At 51.0% G+C, this 18,097-nt stretch overlaps 1 protein-coding gene across 1 annotated transcript in view; it reads left to right on the forward strand.

Moving 5' to 3' along the window:
* Positions 1–15,867, forward strand: part of THBS3 (thrombospondin 3) — a 73,043-nt gene extending 57,176 nt beyond the window's left edge. The window contains exons 16-23 of the mRNA XM_040411568.1: positions 6,599–6,651; positions 6,742–6,935; positions 6,999–7,177; positions 7,266–7,314; positions 7,389–7,585; positions 7,820–7,992; positions 11,443–11,582; positions 15,558–15,867. Coding sequence (XP_040267502.1) covers positions 6,599–6,651; positions 6,742–6,935; positions 6,999–7,177; positions 7,266–7,314; positions 7,389–7,585; positions 7,820–7,992; positions 11,443–11,582; positions 15,558–15,616 — 1,044 coding nt within the window. The 3' untranslated portion in view covers positions 15,617–15,867. The remainder of the gene's footprint in view (positions 1–6,598; positions 6,652–6,741; positions 6,936–6,998; positions 7,178–7,265; positions 7,315–7,388; positions 7,586–7,819; positions 7,993–11,442; positions 11,583–15,557) is intronic.
* Positions 15,868–18,097: the final 2,230 nt, after the last annotated feature.

The following is an 18,097-nucleotide window of genomic DNA, read 5'->3' on the forward strand; positions in this document are numbered from 1 at the left end:
ATATACACCTGTATACCCCTCCTCTATAGCTGTATATACACCTGTATACCCCTCCTCTATAGCTGTATATACACCTGTATACCTCTCCTCTATAGCTGTATATACACCTGTATACCCCTCCTCTATAGCTGTATATACACCTGTATACCTCTCCTCTATAGCTGTATATACACCTGTATACCCCTCCTCTATAGCTGTATATACACCTGTATACCCCTCCTCTATAGCTGTATATACACCTGTATACCCCTCCTCTATAGCTGTATATACACCTGTATACCCCTCCTCTATAGCTGTATATACACCTGTATACCTCTCCTCTATAGCTGTATATACACCTGTATACCCCTCCTCTATAGCTGTATATACACCTGTATACCCCTCCTCTATAGCTGTATATACACCTGTATACCCCTCCTCTATAGCTGTATATACACCTGTATACCTCTCCTCTATAGCTGTATATACACCTGTATACCCCTCCTCTATAGCTGTATATACACCTGTATACCTCTCCTCTATAGCTGTATATACACCTGTATACCTCTCCTCTATAGCTGTATATACACCTGTATACCCCTCCTCTATAGCTGTATATACACCTGTATACCCCTCCTCTATAGCTGTATGTACACCTGTATACCCCTCCTCTATAGCTGTATGTACACCTGTATACCTCTCCTCTATAGCTGTATATACACCTGTATACCCCTCCTCTATAGCTGTATATACACCTGTATACCCCTCCTCTATAGCTGTATATACACCTGTATACCCCTCCTCTATAGCTGTATATACACCTGTATACCTCTCCTCTATAGCTGTATATACACCTGTATACCCCTCCTCTATAGCTGTATATACACCTGTATACCCCTCCTCTATAGCTGTATATACACCTGTATACCCCTCCTCTATAGCTGTATATACACCTGTATACCCTCCTCTATAGCTGTATATACACCTGTATACCCCTCCTCTATAGCTGTATATACACCTGTATACCCCTCCTCTATAGCTGTATATACACCTGTATACCCCTCCTCTATAGCTGTATATACACCTGTATACCCCTCCTCTATAGCTGTATATACACCTGTATACCTCTCCTCTATAGCTGTATATACACCTGTATACCCCTCCTCTATAGCTGTATATACACCTGTATACCCCTCCTCTATAGCTGTATATACACCTGTATACCTCTCCTCTATAGCTGTATATACACCTGTATACCTCTCCTCTATAGCTGTATATACACCTGTATACCCCTCCTCTATAGCTGTATATACACCTGTATACCTCTCCTCTATAGCTGTATATACACCTGTATACCTCTCCTCTATAGCTGTATATACACCTGTATACCTCTCCTCTATAGCTGTATATACACCTGTATACCCCTCCTCTATAGCTGTATATACACCTGTATACCCCTCCTCTATAGCTGTATATACACCTGTATACCCCTCCTCTATAGCTGTATATACACCTGTATACCCCTCCTCTATAGCTGTATATACACCTGTATACCCCTCCTCTATAGCTGTATATACACCTGTATACCCCTCCTCTATAGCTGTATATACACCTGTATACCTCTCCTCTATAGCTGTATATACACCTGTATACCCCTCCTCTATAGCTGTATATACACCTGTATACCCCTCCTCTATAGCTGTATATACACCTGTATACCCCTCCTCTATAGCTGTATATACACCTGTATACCCCTCCTCTATAGCTGTATATACACCTGTATACCTCTCCTCTATAGCTGTATATACACCTGTATACCCCTCCTCTATAGCTGTATATACACCTGTATACCCCTCCTCTATAGCTGTATATACACCTGTATACCCCTCCTCTATAGCTGTATATACACCTGTATACCTCTCCTCTATAGCTGTATATACACCTGTATACCTCTCCTCTATAGCTGTATATACACCTGTATACCTCTCCTCTATAGCTGTATATACACCTGTATACCCCTCCTCTATAGCTGTATATACACCTGTATACCCCTCCTCTATAGCTGTATATACACCTGTATACCCCTCCTCTATAGCTGTATATACACCTGTATACCTCTCCTCTATAGCTGTATATACACCTGTATACCCCTCCTCTATAGCTGTATATACACCTGTATACCCCTCCTCTATAGCTGTATATACACCTGTATACCTCTCCTCTATAGCTGTATATACACCTGTATACCCCTCCTCTATAGCTGTATATACACCTGTATACCCCTCCTCTATAGCTGTATATACACCTGTATACCCCTCCTCTATAGCTGTATATACACCTGTATACCTCTCCTCTATAGCTGTATATACACCTGTATACCCCTCCTCTATAGCTGTATATACACCTGTATACCCCTCCTCTATAGCTGTATATACACCTGTATACCCCTCCTCTATAGCTGTATATACACCTGTATACCCCTCCTCTATAGCTGTATATACACCTGTATACCTCTCCTCTATAGCTGTATATACACCTGTATACCCCTCCTCTATAGCTGTATATACACCTGTATACCCCTCCTCTATAGCTGTATATACACCTGTATACCTCTCCTCTATAGCTGTATATACACCTGTATACCCCTCCTCTATAGCTGTATATACACCTGTATACCCCTCCTCTATAGCTGTATATACACCTGTATACCTCTCCTCTATAGCTGTATATACACCTGTATACCTCTCCTCTATAGCTGTATATACACCTGTATACCTCTCCTCTATAGCTGTATATACACCTGTATACCCCTCCTCTATAGCTGTATATACACCTGTATACCTCTCCTCTATAGCTGTATATACACCTGTATACCTCTCCTCTATAGCTGTATATACACCTGTATACCCTCCTCTATAGCTGTATATACACCTGTATACCTCTCCTCTATAGCTGTATATACACCTGTATACCCCTCCTCTATAGCTGTATATACACCTGTATACCTCTCCTCTATAGCTGTATATACACCTGTATACCTCTCCTCTATAGCTGTATATACACCTGTATACCTCTCCTCTATAGCTGTATATACACCTGTATACCCCTCCTCTATAGCTGTATATACACCTGTATACCCCTCCTCTATAGCTGTATATACACCTGTATACCCCTCCTCTATAGCTGTATGTACACCTGTATACCCCTCCTCTATAGCTGTATATACACCTGTATACCCCTCCTCTATAGCTGTATATACACCTGTATACCCCTCCTCTATAGCTGTATATACACCTGTATACCCCTCCTCTATAGCTGTATATACACCTGTATACCCCTCCTCTATAGCTGTATATACACCTGTATACCCCTCCTCTATAGCTGTATATACACCTGTATACCCCTCCTCTATAGCTGTATATACACCTGTATACCCCTCCTCTATAGCTGTATATACACCTGTATACCTCTCCTCTATAGCTGTATATACACCTGTATACCTCTCCTCTATAGCTGTATATACACCTGTATACCCCTCCTCTATAGCTGTATATACACCTGTATACCCCTCCTCTATAGCTGTATATACACCTGTATACCCCTCCTCTATAGCTGTATATACACCTGTATACCCCTCCTCTATAGCTGTATATACACCTGTATACCCCTCCTCTATAGCTGTATATACACCTGTATACCTCTCCTCTATAGCTGTATATACACCTGTATACCTCTCCTCTATAGCTGTATATACACCTGTATACCCCTCCCCTATAGCTGTATATACACCTGTATACCCCTCCTCTATAGCTGTATATACACCTGTATACCCCTCCTCTATAGCTGTATATACACCTGTATACCCCTCCTCTATAGCTGTATATACACCTGTATACCTCTCCTCTATAGCTGTATATACACCTGTATACCCCTCCTCTATAGCTGTATATACACCTGTATACCCCTCCTCTATAGCTGTATATACACCTGTATACCCCTCCTCTATAGCTGTATATACACCTGTATACCCCTCCTCTATAGCTGTATATACACCTGTATACCCCTCCTCTATAGCTGTATATACACCTGTATACCTCTCCTCTATAGCTGTATATACACCTGTATACCCCTCCTCTATAGCTGTATATACACCTGTATACCCCTCCTCTATAGCTGTATATACACCTGTATACCCCTCCTCTATAGCTGTATATACACCTGTATACCTCTCCTCTATAGCTGTATATACACCTGTATACCCCTCCTCTATAGCTGTATATACACCTGTATACCTCTCCTCTATAGCTGTATATACACCTGTATACCTCTCCTCTATAGCTGTATATACACCTGTATACCTCTCCTCTATAGCTGTATATACACCTGTATACCTCTCCTCTATAGCTGTATATACACCTGTATACCCCTCCTCTATAGCTGTATATACACCTGTATACCTCTCCTCTATAGCTGTATATACACCTGTATACCTCTCCTCTATAGCTGTATATACACCTGTATACCTCTCCTCTATAGCTGTATATACACCTGTATACCCCTCCTCTATAGCTGTATATACACCTGTATACCCCTCCTCTATAGCTGTATATACACCTGTATACCTCTCCTCTATAGCTGTATATACACCTGTATACCCCTCCTCTATAGCTGTATATACACCTGTATACCCCTCCTCTATAGCTGTATATACACCTGTATACCCCTCCTCTATAGCTGTATATACACCTGTATACCCCTCCTCTATAGCTGTATATACACCTGTATACCCCTCCTCTATAGCTGTATATACACCTGTATACCCCTCCTCTATAGCTGTATATACACCTGTATACCCCTCCTCTATAGCTGTATATACACCTGTATACCCCTCCTCTATAGCTGTATATACACCTGTATACCTCTCCTCTATAGCTGTATATACACCTGTATACCCCTCCTCTATAGCTGTATATACACCTGTATACCCCTCCTCTATAGCTGTATATACACCTGTATACCTCTCCTCTATAGCTGTATATACACCTGTATACCCCTCCTCTATAGCTGTATATACACCTGTATACCCCTCCTCTATAGCTGTATATACACCTGTATACCCCTCCTCTATAGCTGTATATACACCTGTATACCCCTCCTCTATAGCTGTATATACACCTGTATACCTCTCCTCTATAGCTGTATATACACCTGTATACCCCTCCTCTATAGCTGTATATACACCTGTATACCCCTCCTCTATAGCTGTATATACACCTGTATACCCCTCCTCTATAGCTGTATATACACCTGTATACCCCTCCTCTATAGCTGTATATACACCTGTATACCCCTCCTCTATAGCTGTATATACACCTGTATACCTCTCCTCTATAGCTGTATATACACCTGTATACCTCTCCTCTATAGCTGTATATACACCTGTATACCTCTCCTCTATAGCTGTATATACACCTGTATACCTCTCCTCTATAGCTGTATATACACCTGTATACCCCTCCTCTATAGCTGTATATACACCTGTATACCCCTCCTCTATAGCTGTATATACACCTGTATACCCCTCCTCTATAGCTGTATATACACCTGTATACCCCTCCTCTATAGCTGTATATACACCTGTATACCCCTCCTCTATAGCTGTATATACACCTGTATACCTCTCCTCTATAGCTGTATATACACCTGTATACCCCTCCTCTATAGCTGTATATACACCTGTATACCCCTCCTCTATAGCTGTATATACACCTGTATACCCCTCCTCTATAGCTGTATATACACCTGTATACCCCTCCTCTATAGCTGTATGTACACCTGTATACCCCTCCTCTATAGCTGTATGTACACCTGTATACCTCTCCTCTATAGCTGTATATACACCTGTATACCCCTCCTCTATAGCTGTATATACACCTGTATACCCCTCCTCTATAGCTGTATGTACACCTGTATACCCCTCCTCTATAGCTGTATATACACCTGTATACCCCTCCTCTATAGCTGTATATACACCTGTATACCCCTCCTCTATAGCTGTATATACACCTGTATACCTCTCCTCTATAGCTGTATATACACCTGTATACCCCTCCTCTATAGCTGTATATACACCTGTATACCTCTCCTCTATAGCTGTATATACACCTGTATACCCCTCCTCTATAGCTGTATATACACCTGTATACCCCTCCTCTATAGCTGTATATACACCTGTATACCTCTCCTCTATAGCTGTATATACACCTGTATACCCCTCCTCTATAGCTGTATATACACCTGTATACCTCTCCTCTATAGCTGTATATACACCTGTATACCCCTCCTCTATAGCTGTATATACACCTGTATACCCCTCCTCTATAGCTGTATATACACCTGTATACCTCTCCTCTATAGCTGTATATACACCTGTATACCTCTCCTCTATAGCTGTATATACACCTGTATACCCCTCCTCTATAGCTGTATATACACCTGTATACCCCTCCTCTATAGCTGTATATACACCTGTATACCTCTCCTCTATAGCTGTATATACACCTGTATACCCCTCCTCTATAGCTGTATATACACCTGTATACCTCTCGTTCTCCTTCAGTCAGACGCGGACAGTGATCTTGTGGGTGACATGTGTGACACCAATCAGGACAGGTAAGTGCCATATTTTGGGGCGCCATCCTCTGCCTGTCTCCCGGGACGCGAGGTGTGAGGCTTTACCATTTGATGCCTCTCTTTCCTCAGGGACGGTGACGGTCACCAGGACAGCAAGGACAATTGTCCCGACATTCCCAACAGTTCCCAGTTGGATTCTGACAACGATGGGATTGGAGATGAGTGCGACCAGGATGACGACAACGATGGGATTCCCGACTACCTTCCCCCAGGTCCTGACAACTGCCGCCTCATCCACAATCCCAACCAGAAGGACACGGACGGTAAGTGGCTCTGGGTGGGGGCAGCGTCGTGAGGCGTGGAGGTAACCCGCTCTGTGCCTGCAGGGGACGGCATCGGAGACGTGTGCGAGATCGACTTTGATAACGACTCGGTGGCCGACTCCTACGATGTCTGCCCCGAGAGCGCGGAGGTGACCTTCACCGACTTCAGGGCCTTTCAGACCGTCGTCCTGGACCCCGAGGGAGACGCACAGATCGATCCCAACTGGGTGGTGCTAAACCAGGTAATGTCCGTCCAGCATGGCGTTTCCCCGGAGCGGACCTCTCTGTGGTGTCGGCCGCCTTCAGCTCTTCTTCGTGTCTCTCTGGCAGGGGATGGAGATCGTGCAGACCATGAACAGTGATCCCGGCCTGGCTGTAGGTAAGGGGCACATGCCATACATCTAACCCGCGGACCACAACCCCCATCAGGACTGACCTCTCCTCTGTCTGCAGGGTACACCGCATTCAATGGTGTGGACTTTGAGGGGACTTTCCACGTGAACACCATCACGGATGACGACTACGCCGGCTTCATTTTCAGCTACCAGGACAGCGCCAGCTTCTACGTTGTCATGTGGAAGCAGACGGAGCAGACGTACTGGCAGGCCACGCCGTTCAGATCCGTGGCAGAGCCGGGCCTGCAGCTGAAGGTGAGGGGTGGCCCACCCTAGGACTAGTCCGATGTTTCGGTGCTCCTCCATCATACCCCCCCCTTATCTTACAAGCCACCCCCATTTCACACGTCATACGTGAACCCCCCTCCAGATCATACATGTCACACTCCTACATCATACGTGCCCCACCCTCGTATAACACACATGTCCGGCACAGATGTGACTCCATGACGGCGCCCAACTGTTAACCTGCTGACTTCTCCCCTCCAGGCCGTGAAGTCAAAGACCGGACCAGGAGAATATATGCGGAACGCTTTGTGGCACACGGGACACACCCCGGACCATGTGCACCTCCTGTGGAAGGACCCACGCAACGTGGGCTGGAAGGACAAGACGTCATATCGCTGGCAGCTCATGCACCGGCCCCAGGTGGGCTATATCAGGTGAGCTCATACCCCGGCCTCAGGTGGGCTATTTCAGGTCAGCTCATACCCCGGCCTCAGGTGGGCTATATCAGCTCATACCCCGGCCCCAGGTGGGCTATATCAGGTCAGCTCATACCCCGGCCCCAGGTGGGCTATATCAGGTCAGCTCATACCCCGGCCCCAGGTGGGTTATATCAGGTCAGCTCATACCCCGGCCTCAGGTGGGCTATATCAGGTCAGCTCATACCCCGGCCCCAGGTGGGCTATATCAGCTCATACCCCGGCCCCAGGTGGGCTATATCAGCTCATACCCCGGCCCCAGGTGGGCTATATCAGCTCATACCCCGGCCCCAGGTGGGCTATATCAGGTCATACCCCGGCCCCAGGTGGGCTATATCAGCTCATACCCCGGCCCCAGGTGGGCTATATCAGGTCAGCTCATACCCCGGCCCCAGGTGGGCTATATCAGGTCAGCTCATACCCCGGCCCCAGGTGGGCTATATCAGGTCAGCTCATACCCCGGCCCCAGGTGGGCTATATCAGGTCAGCTCATACCCCGGCCCCAGGTGGGCTATATCAGGTCAGCTCATACCCCGGCCCCAGGTGGGTTATATCAGGTCAGCTCATACCCCGGCCCCAGGTGGGCTATATCAGGTCAGCTCATACCCCGGCCTCAGGTGGGCTATATCAGGTCAGCTCATACCCCGGCCCCAGGTGGGTTATATCAGGTCAGCTCATACCCCGGCCCCAGGTGGGCTATATCAGCTCATACCCCGGCCTCAGGTGGGCTATATCAGCTCATACCCCGGCCCCAGGTGGGTTATATCAGCTCATACCCCGGCCCCAGGTGGGCTATATCAGGTCAGCTCATACCCCGGCCCCAGGTGGGTTATATCAGGTCAGCTCATACCCCGGCCCCAGGTGGGCTATATCAGGTCAGCTCATACCCCGGCCCCAGGTGGGTTATATCAGGTCAGCTCATACCCCGGCCCCAGGTGGGCTATATCAGGTCAGCTCATACCCCGGCCCCAGGTGGGTTATATCAGGTCAGCTCATACCCCGGCCCCAGGTGGGCTATATCAGCTCATACCCCGGCCCCAGGTGGGTTATATCAGCTCATACCCCGGCCCCAGGTGGGCTATATCAGGTCAGCTCATACCCCGGCCCCAGGTGGGTTATATCAGGTCAGCTCATACCCCGGCCCCAGGTGGGCTATATCAGGTCAGCTCATACCCCGGCCCCAGGTGGGTTATATCAGGTCAGCTCATACCCCGGCCCCAGGTGGGTTATATCAGGTCAGCTCATACCCCGGCCTCAGGTGGGCTATATCAGGTCAGCTCATACCCCGGCCCCAGGTGGGTTATATCAGGTCAGCTCATACCCCGGCCCCAGGTGGGCTATATCAGGTCAGCTCATACCCCGGCCCCAGGTGGGCTATATCAGGTCAGCTCATACCCCGGCCTCAGGTGGGCTATATCAGCTCATACCCCGGCCCCAGGTGGGTTATATCAGGTCAGCTCATACCCCGGCCCCAGGTGGGCTATATCAGCTCATACCCCGGCCCCAGGTGGGCTATATCAGCTCATACCCCGGCCCCAGGTGGGCTATATCAGCTCATACCCCGGCCCCAGGTGGGCTATATCAGGTCAGCTCATACCCCGGCCTCAGGTGGGCTATATCAGGTCAGCTCATACCCCGGCCCCAGGTGGGCTATATCAGGTCATACCCCGGCCCCAGGTGGGCTATATCAGGTCAGCTCATACCCCGGCCCCAGGTGGGCTATATCAGGTCAGCTCATACCCCGGCCCCAGGTGGGCTATATCAGCTCATACCCCGGCCCCAGGTGGGCTATATCAGCTCATACCCCGGCCCCAGGTGGGTTATATCAGCTCATACCCCGGCCCCAGGTGGGCTATATCAGGTCAGCTCATACCCCGGCCCCAGGTGGGCTATATCAGCTCATACCCCGGCCCCAGGTGGGCTATATCAGCTCATACCCCGGCCCCAGGTGGGTTATATCAGGTCAGCTCATACCCCGGCCCCAGGTGGGTTATATCAGGTCAGCTCATACCCCGGCCCCAGGTGGGCTATATCAGCTCATACCCCGGCCCCAGGTGGGTTATATCAGGTCAGCTCATACCCCGGCCCCAGGTGGGTTATATCAGGTCTTGTCCCGGCCCCAGGTGGGCTATATCAGGTCTTGCCCCGGCCCCAGGTGGGCTATATCAGGTCGTGCCCCGGCCTCAGGTGGGCTATATCAGGTCTTGCCCCGGCCCCAGGTGGGCTATATCAGCTCATACCCCGGCCCCAGGTGGGCTATATCAGGTCTTGCCCCGGCCCCAGGTGGGCTATATCAGGTCTTGCCCCGGCCCCAGGTGGGCTATATCAGGTCTTGCCCCGGCCCCAGGTGGGCTATATCAGGTCTTGCCCCGGCCCCAGGTGGGCTATATCAGGTCTTGCCCCGGCCCCAGGTGGGCTATATCAGCTCATACCCCGGCCCCAGGTGGGCTATATCAGGTCTTGCCCCGGCCCCAGGTGGGCTATATCAGGTCCTGCCCCGGCCCCAGGTGGGCTATATCAGGTCTTGCCCCGGCCCCAGGTGGGCTATATCAGGTCTTGCCCCGGCCCCAGGTGGGCTATATCAGGTCTTGCCCCGGCCCCAGGTGGGCTATATCAGGTCTTGCCCCGGCCCCAGGTGGGCTATATCAGGTCTTGCCCCGGCCCCAGGTGGGCTATATCAGGTCTTGCCCCGGCCCCAGGTGGGCTATATCAGGTCAGCTCATACATTGCTCCACCAGGTCTATAGGAGACCCACCTCATACTTACCTGCAGGTTGGATCCCGCTTGTCTAATTGTGTCTTTATTATACATGTTCCTGGTCCATTTTTTTGGACCGTGTCCATACATGTGGTGGTGACTGTGATGTGGAGCTTGCACTCTAAATAGACCTGTCTCTTGCCTCCGTTATAAGCCGCCGTTAGGGGGTTAATTTTCCCTATTTCAGTATAAAGGGGAGGCAGAATATCCCCTCTTCTTGTTTACTGAAGCGATGATATCAGCGGGGAGCGAGGCGCCAAGTCCTTGTGGACATCACCCCAGCAACACAATCCCGGTCAGGAATGCTGGGGCTGGAGAAGAGTGAGCGGCCTTTCATATGGAAAACTGCTGAACAATACTCTGCTTCTGGGAACGGGATAGTGCTGTGCTCCTGGGGGTGACCCCGTGCTGGGCTCCCCGAATAATGCCCCTCCACTGCGCCTGCCAGAACTGAGGTCATCGGATGCAAGAGCTGCAGAACAGCTGGACGTGCAGAGGCAGAATAACCAGATGCTACATGGCCTCCTATAGAAGGGGGGTGCACTGCACCTAGAACAAAGGGTTAAAGACGACCTGCACAGAGATCAGATAAGACAGGTCACATTAACATGGTGTCATGGCATTATATGTTCCTCCTGTAATAACCCCCAGGGTGAAGCTGTATGAGGGCGTGGACCTGGTAGCTGATTCCGGGGTGATCATAGACACCACCATGAGAGGAGGGCGACTGGGGGTCTTCTGTTTCTCCCAAGAAAACATCATCTGGTCCAACCTACAGTATCGATGTAATGGTGAGTGTTAGCGCAGGAAGGTGTGTAAACAGGAGGGTGTAAGGACAGGAGCCTGGAAAGGTGTGTAACTGTAAAGAGGAGTGTGCGAGAGGGTGTAAGGACAGGAGCCTGGAAAGGAGTGTGACTGTAAAGAGGAGTGTGCGAGAGGGTGTAAGGACAGGAGCCTGGAAAGGAGTGTGACTGTAAAGAGGAGTGTGCGAGAGGGTGTAAGGACAGGAGCCTGGAAAGGAGTGTGACTGTAAAGAGGAGTGTGTGAGAGGGTGTAAGGACAGGAGCCTGGAAAGGTGTATGACTGTAAAGAGGAGTGTGCGAGAGGGTGTAAGGACAGGAACCTGGAAAGGTGTGTGACTGTAAAGAGGAGTGTGCGAGAGGGTGTAAGGACAGGAGCCTGGAAAGGTGTATGACTGTAAAGAGGAGTGTGCGAGAGGGTGTAAAGACAGGAGCCTGGAAAGGTGTGTGTGACTGTAAAGAGGAGTGTGCGAGAGGGTGTAAGGACAGGAGCCTGGAAAGGAGTGTGACTGTAAAGAGGAGTGTGTGAGAGGGTGTAAGGACAGGAGCCTGGAAAGGAGTGTAACTGTAAAGAGGAGTGTGCGAGAGGGTGTAAGGACAGGAGCACGGAAAGGTGTGTGACTATGTAGAGGAGTGTGCGAGAGGGTGTAAGGACAGGAGCCTGGAAAGGTGTGTGTGACTGTAAAGAGGAGTGTGCGAGAGGGTGTAAGGACAGGAGCCTGAAAAGGTGTGTAACTGTAAAGAGGCGTGTGCGAGAGAGTGTAAGGACAGGAGCCTGGAAAGGTGTGTAACTGTAAAGAGGAGTGTGCGAGAGGGTGTAAGGACAGGAGCCTGGAAAGGTGTGTGACTGTAAAGAGGCGTGTGCGAGAGATTGTAAGGACAGGAGCCTGGAAAGGTGTGTGACTGTAAAGAGGCGTGTGCGAGAGAGTGTAAGGACAGGAGCCTGGAAAGGTGTGTGACTGTAAAGAGGAGTGTGCGAGAGATTGTAAGGACAGGAGCCTGGAAAGGTGTGTGACTGTAAAGAGGAGTGTGCGAGAGGGTGTAAGGACAGGAACCTGGAAAGGTGTGTGACTGTAAAGAGGAGTGTGCGAGAGGGTGTAAGGACAGGAGCCTGGAAAGGTGTGTGACTGTAAAGAGGAGTGTGCGAGAGGGTGTAAGGACAGGAACCTGGAAAGGTGTGTGACTGTAAAGAGGAGTGTGCGAGAGGATGTAAGGACAGGATCCTGGAAAGGTGTGTGACTGTAAAGAGGAGTGTGCGAGAGGGTGTAAGATCAGGAACCTGGAAAGGTGTGTGACTGTAAAGAGGAGTGTGCGAGAGGGTGTAAGGTCAGGAACCTGGAAAGGTGTGTGACTGTAAAGAGGAGTGTGCGAGAGGGTGTAAGGACAGGATCCTGGAAAGGTGTGTGACTGTAAAGAGGAGTGTGCGAGAGGGTGTAAGGACAGGAGTGCATGTGTATATTCTAGTGCATGAACGTGTTTAAAGACTATTGCTTGGGAAGGTGTGCAAGTGTTAAGATGAGTCTATGCAGGTGAGCAGTCAGGTAGGTAGGAATGTGTTTGGGTATAAAGACAAATCCGTGGGAGTGAGTGTAAATAGTGCGGGACAATATGAAGATGATGATGCGAGACGTTTGGCAGAACTGTAGATCTGAAGACGTGGAGTGTGTGTGTGTGTGTGTGTGTGAGTATAAATATGTGTGCGAGACGGTGTGCGCGAGTGTGAAGGCAGGTGTGTGTGCCTACAATAGTGTGTGGGACGGTGTGCATGTGTGTGCCTACGATAGTGTGTGGGACGGTGTGCATGTGTGTGCCTACAATAGTGTGTGGGACGGTATGCATGTGTGTGCCTACAATAGTGTGTGGGACGGTGTGCATGTGTGTGCCTACAATAGTGTGTGGGACGGTGTGCATGTGTGTGTGCCTACAATAGTGTGTGGGACGGTGTGCATGTGTGTGTGCCTACAATAGTGTGTGGGACGGTGTGCATGTGTGTGTGCCTACAATAGTGTGTGGGACGGTGTGCATGTGTGTGCCTACAATAGTGTGTGGGACGGTGTGCGTGATTGTGAAGGCAGGTGTGTGTGTCTACAGAAGTGTGTGGGACGGTGTGCATGTGTGCCTACAATAGTGTGTGGGACGGTGTGCATGTGTGTGCGCCTACAATAGTGTGTGGGACGGTGTGCATGTGTGTGTCTCTATAATCATGTGTGGGACGGTGTGCATGTGTGTGCCTACAATAGTGTGCGAGACTGTGTGCGTGAGTGTGAAGGCAGGTGTGTGTGTGTGTGTCTACAGAAGTGTGTGGGACGGTGTGCATGTGTGCCTACAATAGTGTGTGGGACGGTGTGCGTGAGTGTGCCTACAATAGTGTGTGGGACGGTGTGCATGTGTGTGCCTTCAAAAGTGTGTGGGACGGTGTGCATGTGTGCCTACAATAGTGTGTGGGACGGTGTGCATGTGTGTGTGCCTACAATAGTGTGTGGGACGGTGTGCATGTGTGTGCCTACAATAGTGTGTGGGACGGTGTGCATGTGTGTGCCTTCAAAAGTGTGTGGGACGGTGTGCATGTGTGCCTACAATAGTGTGTGGGACGGTGTGCATGTGTGTGTGCCTACAATAGTGTGTGGGACGGTGTGCATGTGTGGGACGGTGTGCATGTGTGTGCCTACAATAGTGTGTGGGACGGTGTGCATGTGTGTGTGCCTACAATAGTGTGTGGGACGGTGTGCATGTGTGTGTGCCTACAATAGTGTGTGGGACGGTGTGCATGTGTGTGCCTACAATAGTGTGTGGGACGGTGTGCGTGATTGTGAAGGCAGGTGTGTGTGTCTACAGAAGTGTGTGGGACGGTGTGCATGTGTGCCTACAATAGTGTGTGGGACGGTGTGCATGTGTGTGCGCCTACAATAGTGTGTGGGACGGTGTGCATGTGTGTGCCTACAATAGTGTGCGAGACTGTGTGCGTGAGTGTGAAGGCAGGTGTGTGTGTGTGTCTACAATAGTGTGTGGGACGGTGTGCATGTGTGCCTACAATAGTGTGTGGGACGGTGTGCATGTGTGCCTACAATAGTGTGTGGGACGGTGTGCGTGAGTGTGCCTACAATAGTGTGTGGGACGGTGTGCATGTGTGCCTACAATAGTGTGTGGGACGGTGTGCATGTGTGTGCCTACAATAGTGTGTGGGACGGTGTGCATGTGTGTGTCTACAATAGAGTGTGGGACGGTGTGCATGTGTGTGTGCCTACAATAGTGTGTGGGACGGTGTGCATGTGTGTGTGCCTACAATAGTGTGTGGGACGGTGTGCATGTGTGTGTGCCTACAATAGTGTGTGGGACGGTGTGCATGTGTGTGTGCCTACAATAGTGTGTGGGACGGTGTGCGTGAGTGTGCCTACAATAGTGTGTGGGACGGTGTGCGTGAGTGTGCCTACAATAGTGTGTGGGACGGTGTGCGTGATTGTGAAGGCAGGTGTGTGTGTCTACAGAAGTGTGTGGGACGGTGTGCATGTGTGTGTGCCTACAATAGTGTGTGGGACGGTGTGCATGTGTGTGCCTACAATAGTGTGTGGGACGGTGTGCATGTGTGTGTGCCTACAATAGTGTGTGGGACGGTGTGCATGTGTGTGCCTACAATAGTGTGTGGGACGGTGTGCATGTGTGCCTACAATAGTGTGTGGGACGGTGTGCATGTGTGTGCCTACAATAGTGTGTGGGACGGTGTGCGTGAGTGTGCCTACAATAGTGTGTGGGACGGTGTGCATGTGTGTGCCTACAATAGTGTGTGGGACGGTGTGCGTGAGTGTGCCTACAATAGTGTGTGGGACGGTGTGCATGAGTGTGCCTACAATAGTGTGTGGGACGGTGTGCGTGAAGACAGGTGTGTGTCTATCTTCTGGTGAGTGTGAAGACAGGGGCTGACTGTAATCGTGGGTGTGCGGCTTTACTCACTGTGCTCTTCTCCTGCAGACACCATTCCTGAGGACTTTGAGCCGTACAGACGGATTCTGTTGGAAGGGCGGGAATGATCCACGGCCCCGCACACTTGTCTTTCCACCCTCCCACGCCAGAGTCTGGGGTCAGAACGCCCGAGGAGCTCACTACATTCCATGTCAGGACACAGGGGGCGCCCTAAACCCCACATGGGGAAGAGGACCTTAGGGTGCATTTTTATTGCTGGTTGTCAGCGCAAGCTCCACGGGAGGAGCCGTTCTGTGGACACGAGACCTCTCCCGCTCCGTGTCCCACACCTGCTCATAAAGTTTGGGAGGTTTTTTTATTGCTGGTCTTTTGTCTGCTTTCTTGTTGTCAATGATCTCATTATAACAGGTTACACACTTAGGGAATGAGGAGGAGTACACCCATCATCCAGTACATTAATACCACCCACAGCAACAGGGATGGTGACAATGTCGCCTGTAGGGAGGCAAAATGTTAGGCAGGAGAACAGTCAGCCCTTGAAGTTTGGAGCAGGAAAAATGAGCGAGTGTGAGGATCTGAGCCACTCTTGTCAGCAGCCATATTGTGATGTGCAGCCGGTCTTATGGGGTGTTCCCCGGTCTGTAGAGGTCAGTACCTACTAAAAGTGGACAGCCGAGTGCGTCACTTACCTGGGGAGGAGATGGCACCAGGTGCACTATGGGCAGAAGGCAGCCTGGTCTGAGGAATCACATTACATCATGTGGACGGCCGGGGGGGTGCGTCACTTACCTGGGGAGGAGATGGCACCAGGTGCACTATGGGCAGAAGGCGGCCCGGTCTGAGGAATCACATTACATCATGTGGACGGCCGGGGGTGTGCGTCACTTACCTGGGGAGGAGATGGCACCAGGTGCACTATAGGCAGAAGGCGGCGGCCTGGTCTGAGGAATCACATTACATCATGTGGACGGCCGGGGGTGTGCGTCACGTACCTGGGGAGGAGATGGCACCAGGTGCACTATGGGCAGAAGGCGGCCTGGTCTGAGGAATCACATTACATCATGTGGACGGCCGGGGGTGTGCGTCACTTACCTGGGGAGGAGATGGCACCAGGTGCACTATGGGCAGAAGGCGGCCTGGTCTGAGGAATCACATTACATCATGTGGACGGCCGGGGGTGTGCGTCACTTACCGGGGGAGGAGATGGCACCAGGTGCACTATGGGAAGAAGGCGGCCTGGTCTGAGGAATCACATTACATCATGTGGACGGCCGGGGGTGTGCGTCACTTACCTGGGGAGGAGATGGCACCAGGTGCACTATGGGCAGAAGGCGGCAGCCTGGTCTGAGGAATCACATTACATCATGTGGACGGCCGGGGGTGTGCGTCACGTACCTGGGGAGGAGATGGCACCAGGTGCACTATGGGCAGAAGGTGGCCTGGTTTGAGGAATCACATTACATCATGTGGACGGCCAGGGGTGTGCGTCACTTACCTGGGGAGGAGATGGCACCAGGTGCACTATGGGCAGAAGGCGGCCTGGTCTGAGGAATCACATTACATCATGTGGACGGCTGGGGGTGTGCGTCACTTACCTGGGGAGGAGATGGCACCAGGTGCACTATGGGCAGAAGGCTGCCTGGTCTGAGGAATCAGGTTACATCATGTGGACGGCCGGGGGGGGGGGGGGGGGGGAATGCATCACTTACCTGGGGAGGAGATGGCACCAGGTGCACTATGGGCAGTAGGCAGCCCGGTCTGAGGAATCACATTACATCATGTGGACGGCCAGGGGTGTACGTCACTTACCTGGGGAGGAGATGGCACCAGGTGCACTATGGGAAGAAGGCGGCCTGGTCTGAGGAATCACATTACATCATGTGGACGGCCAGGGGTGTGCGTCACTTACCTGGGGAGGAGATGGCACCAGGTGCACTATGGGCAGAAGGCGGCAGCCTGGTCTGAGGAATCACATTACATCATGTGGACGGCCGGGGGTGTGCGTCACTTACCTGGGGAGGAGATGGCACCAGGTGCACTATGGGCAGAAGGCGGCCCGGTCTGAGGAATCACATTACATCATGTGGACGGCCGGGGGTGTGCGTCACGTACCTGGGGAGGAGATGGCACCAGGTGCACTATGGGCAGAAGGCGGCGGCCTGGTCTCAGGAATCACATTACATCATGTGGACGGCCGGGGGGGTGCGTCACTTACCTGGGGAGGAGATGGCACCAGGTGCACTATGGGCAGAAGGCAGCCTGGTCTGAGGAATCACATTACATCATGTGAACGGCCGGGGGTGTGCGCCACTTACCTGGAGAGGAGATGGCACCAGGTGCACTATGGGCAGAAGACGGCCTGGTCTGAGGAATCACATTACATGGACGGCCGGGGGTGTGCGTCACTTACCTGGGGAGGAGATGGCACCAGGTGCACTATGGGCAGAAGGCGGCCTGGTCTGAGGAATCACATTACATCATGTGGACGGCCGGGGGTGTGCATCACTTACCTGGGGAGGAGATGGCACCAGGTGCACTATGGGCAGAAGACGGCCTGGTCTGAGGAATCACATTACATGGACGGCCGG

Source organism: Bufo bufo, chromosome 11 (genome assembly GCF_905171765.1).
Source record: "Bufo bufo chromosome 11, aBufBuf1.1, whole genome shotgun sequence".
NCBI classification, from domain to species: domain Eukaryota; kingdom Metazoa; phylum Chordata; class Amphibia; order Anura; family Bufonidae; genus Bufo; species Bufo bufo.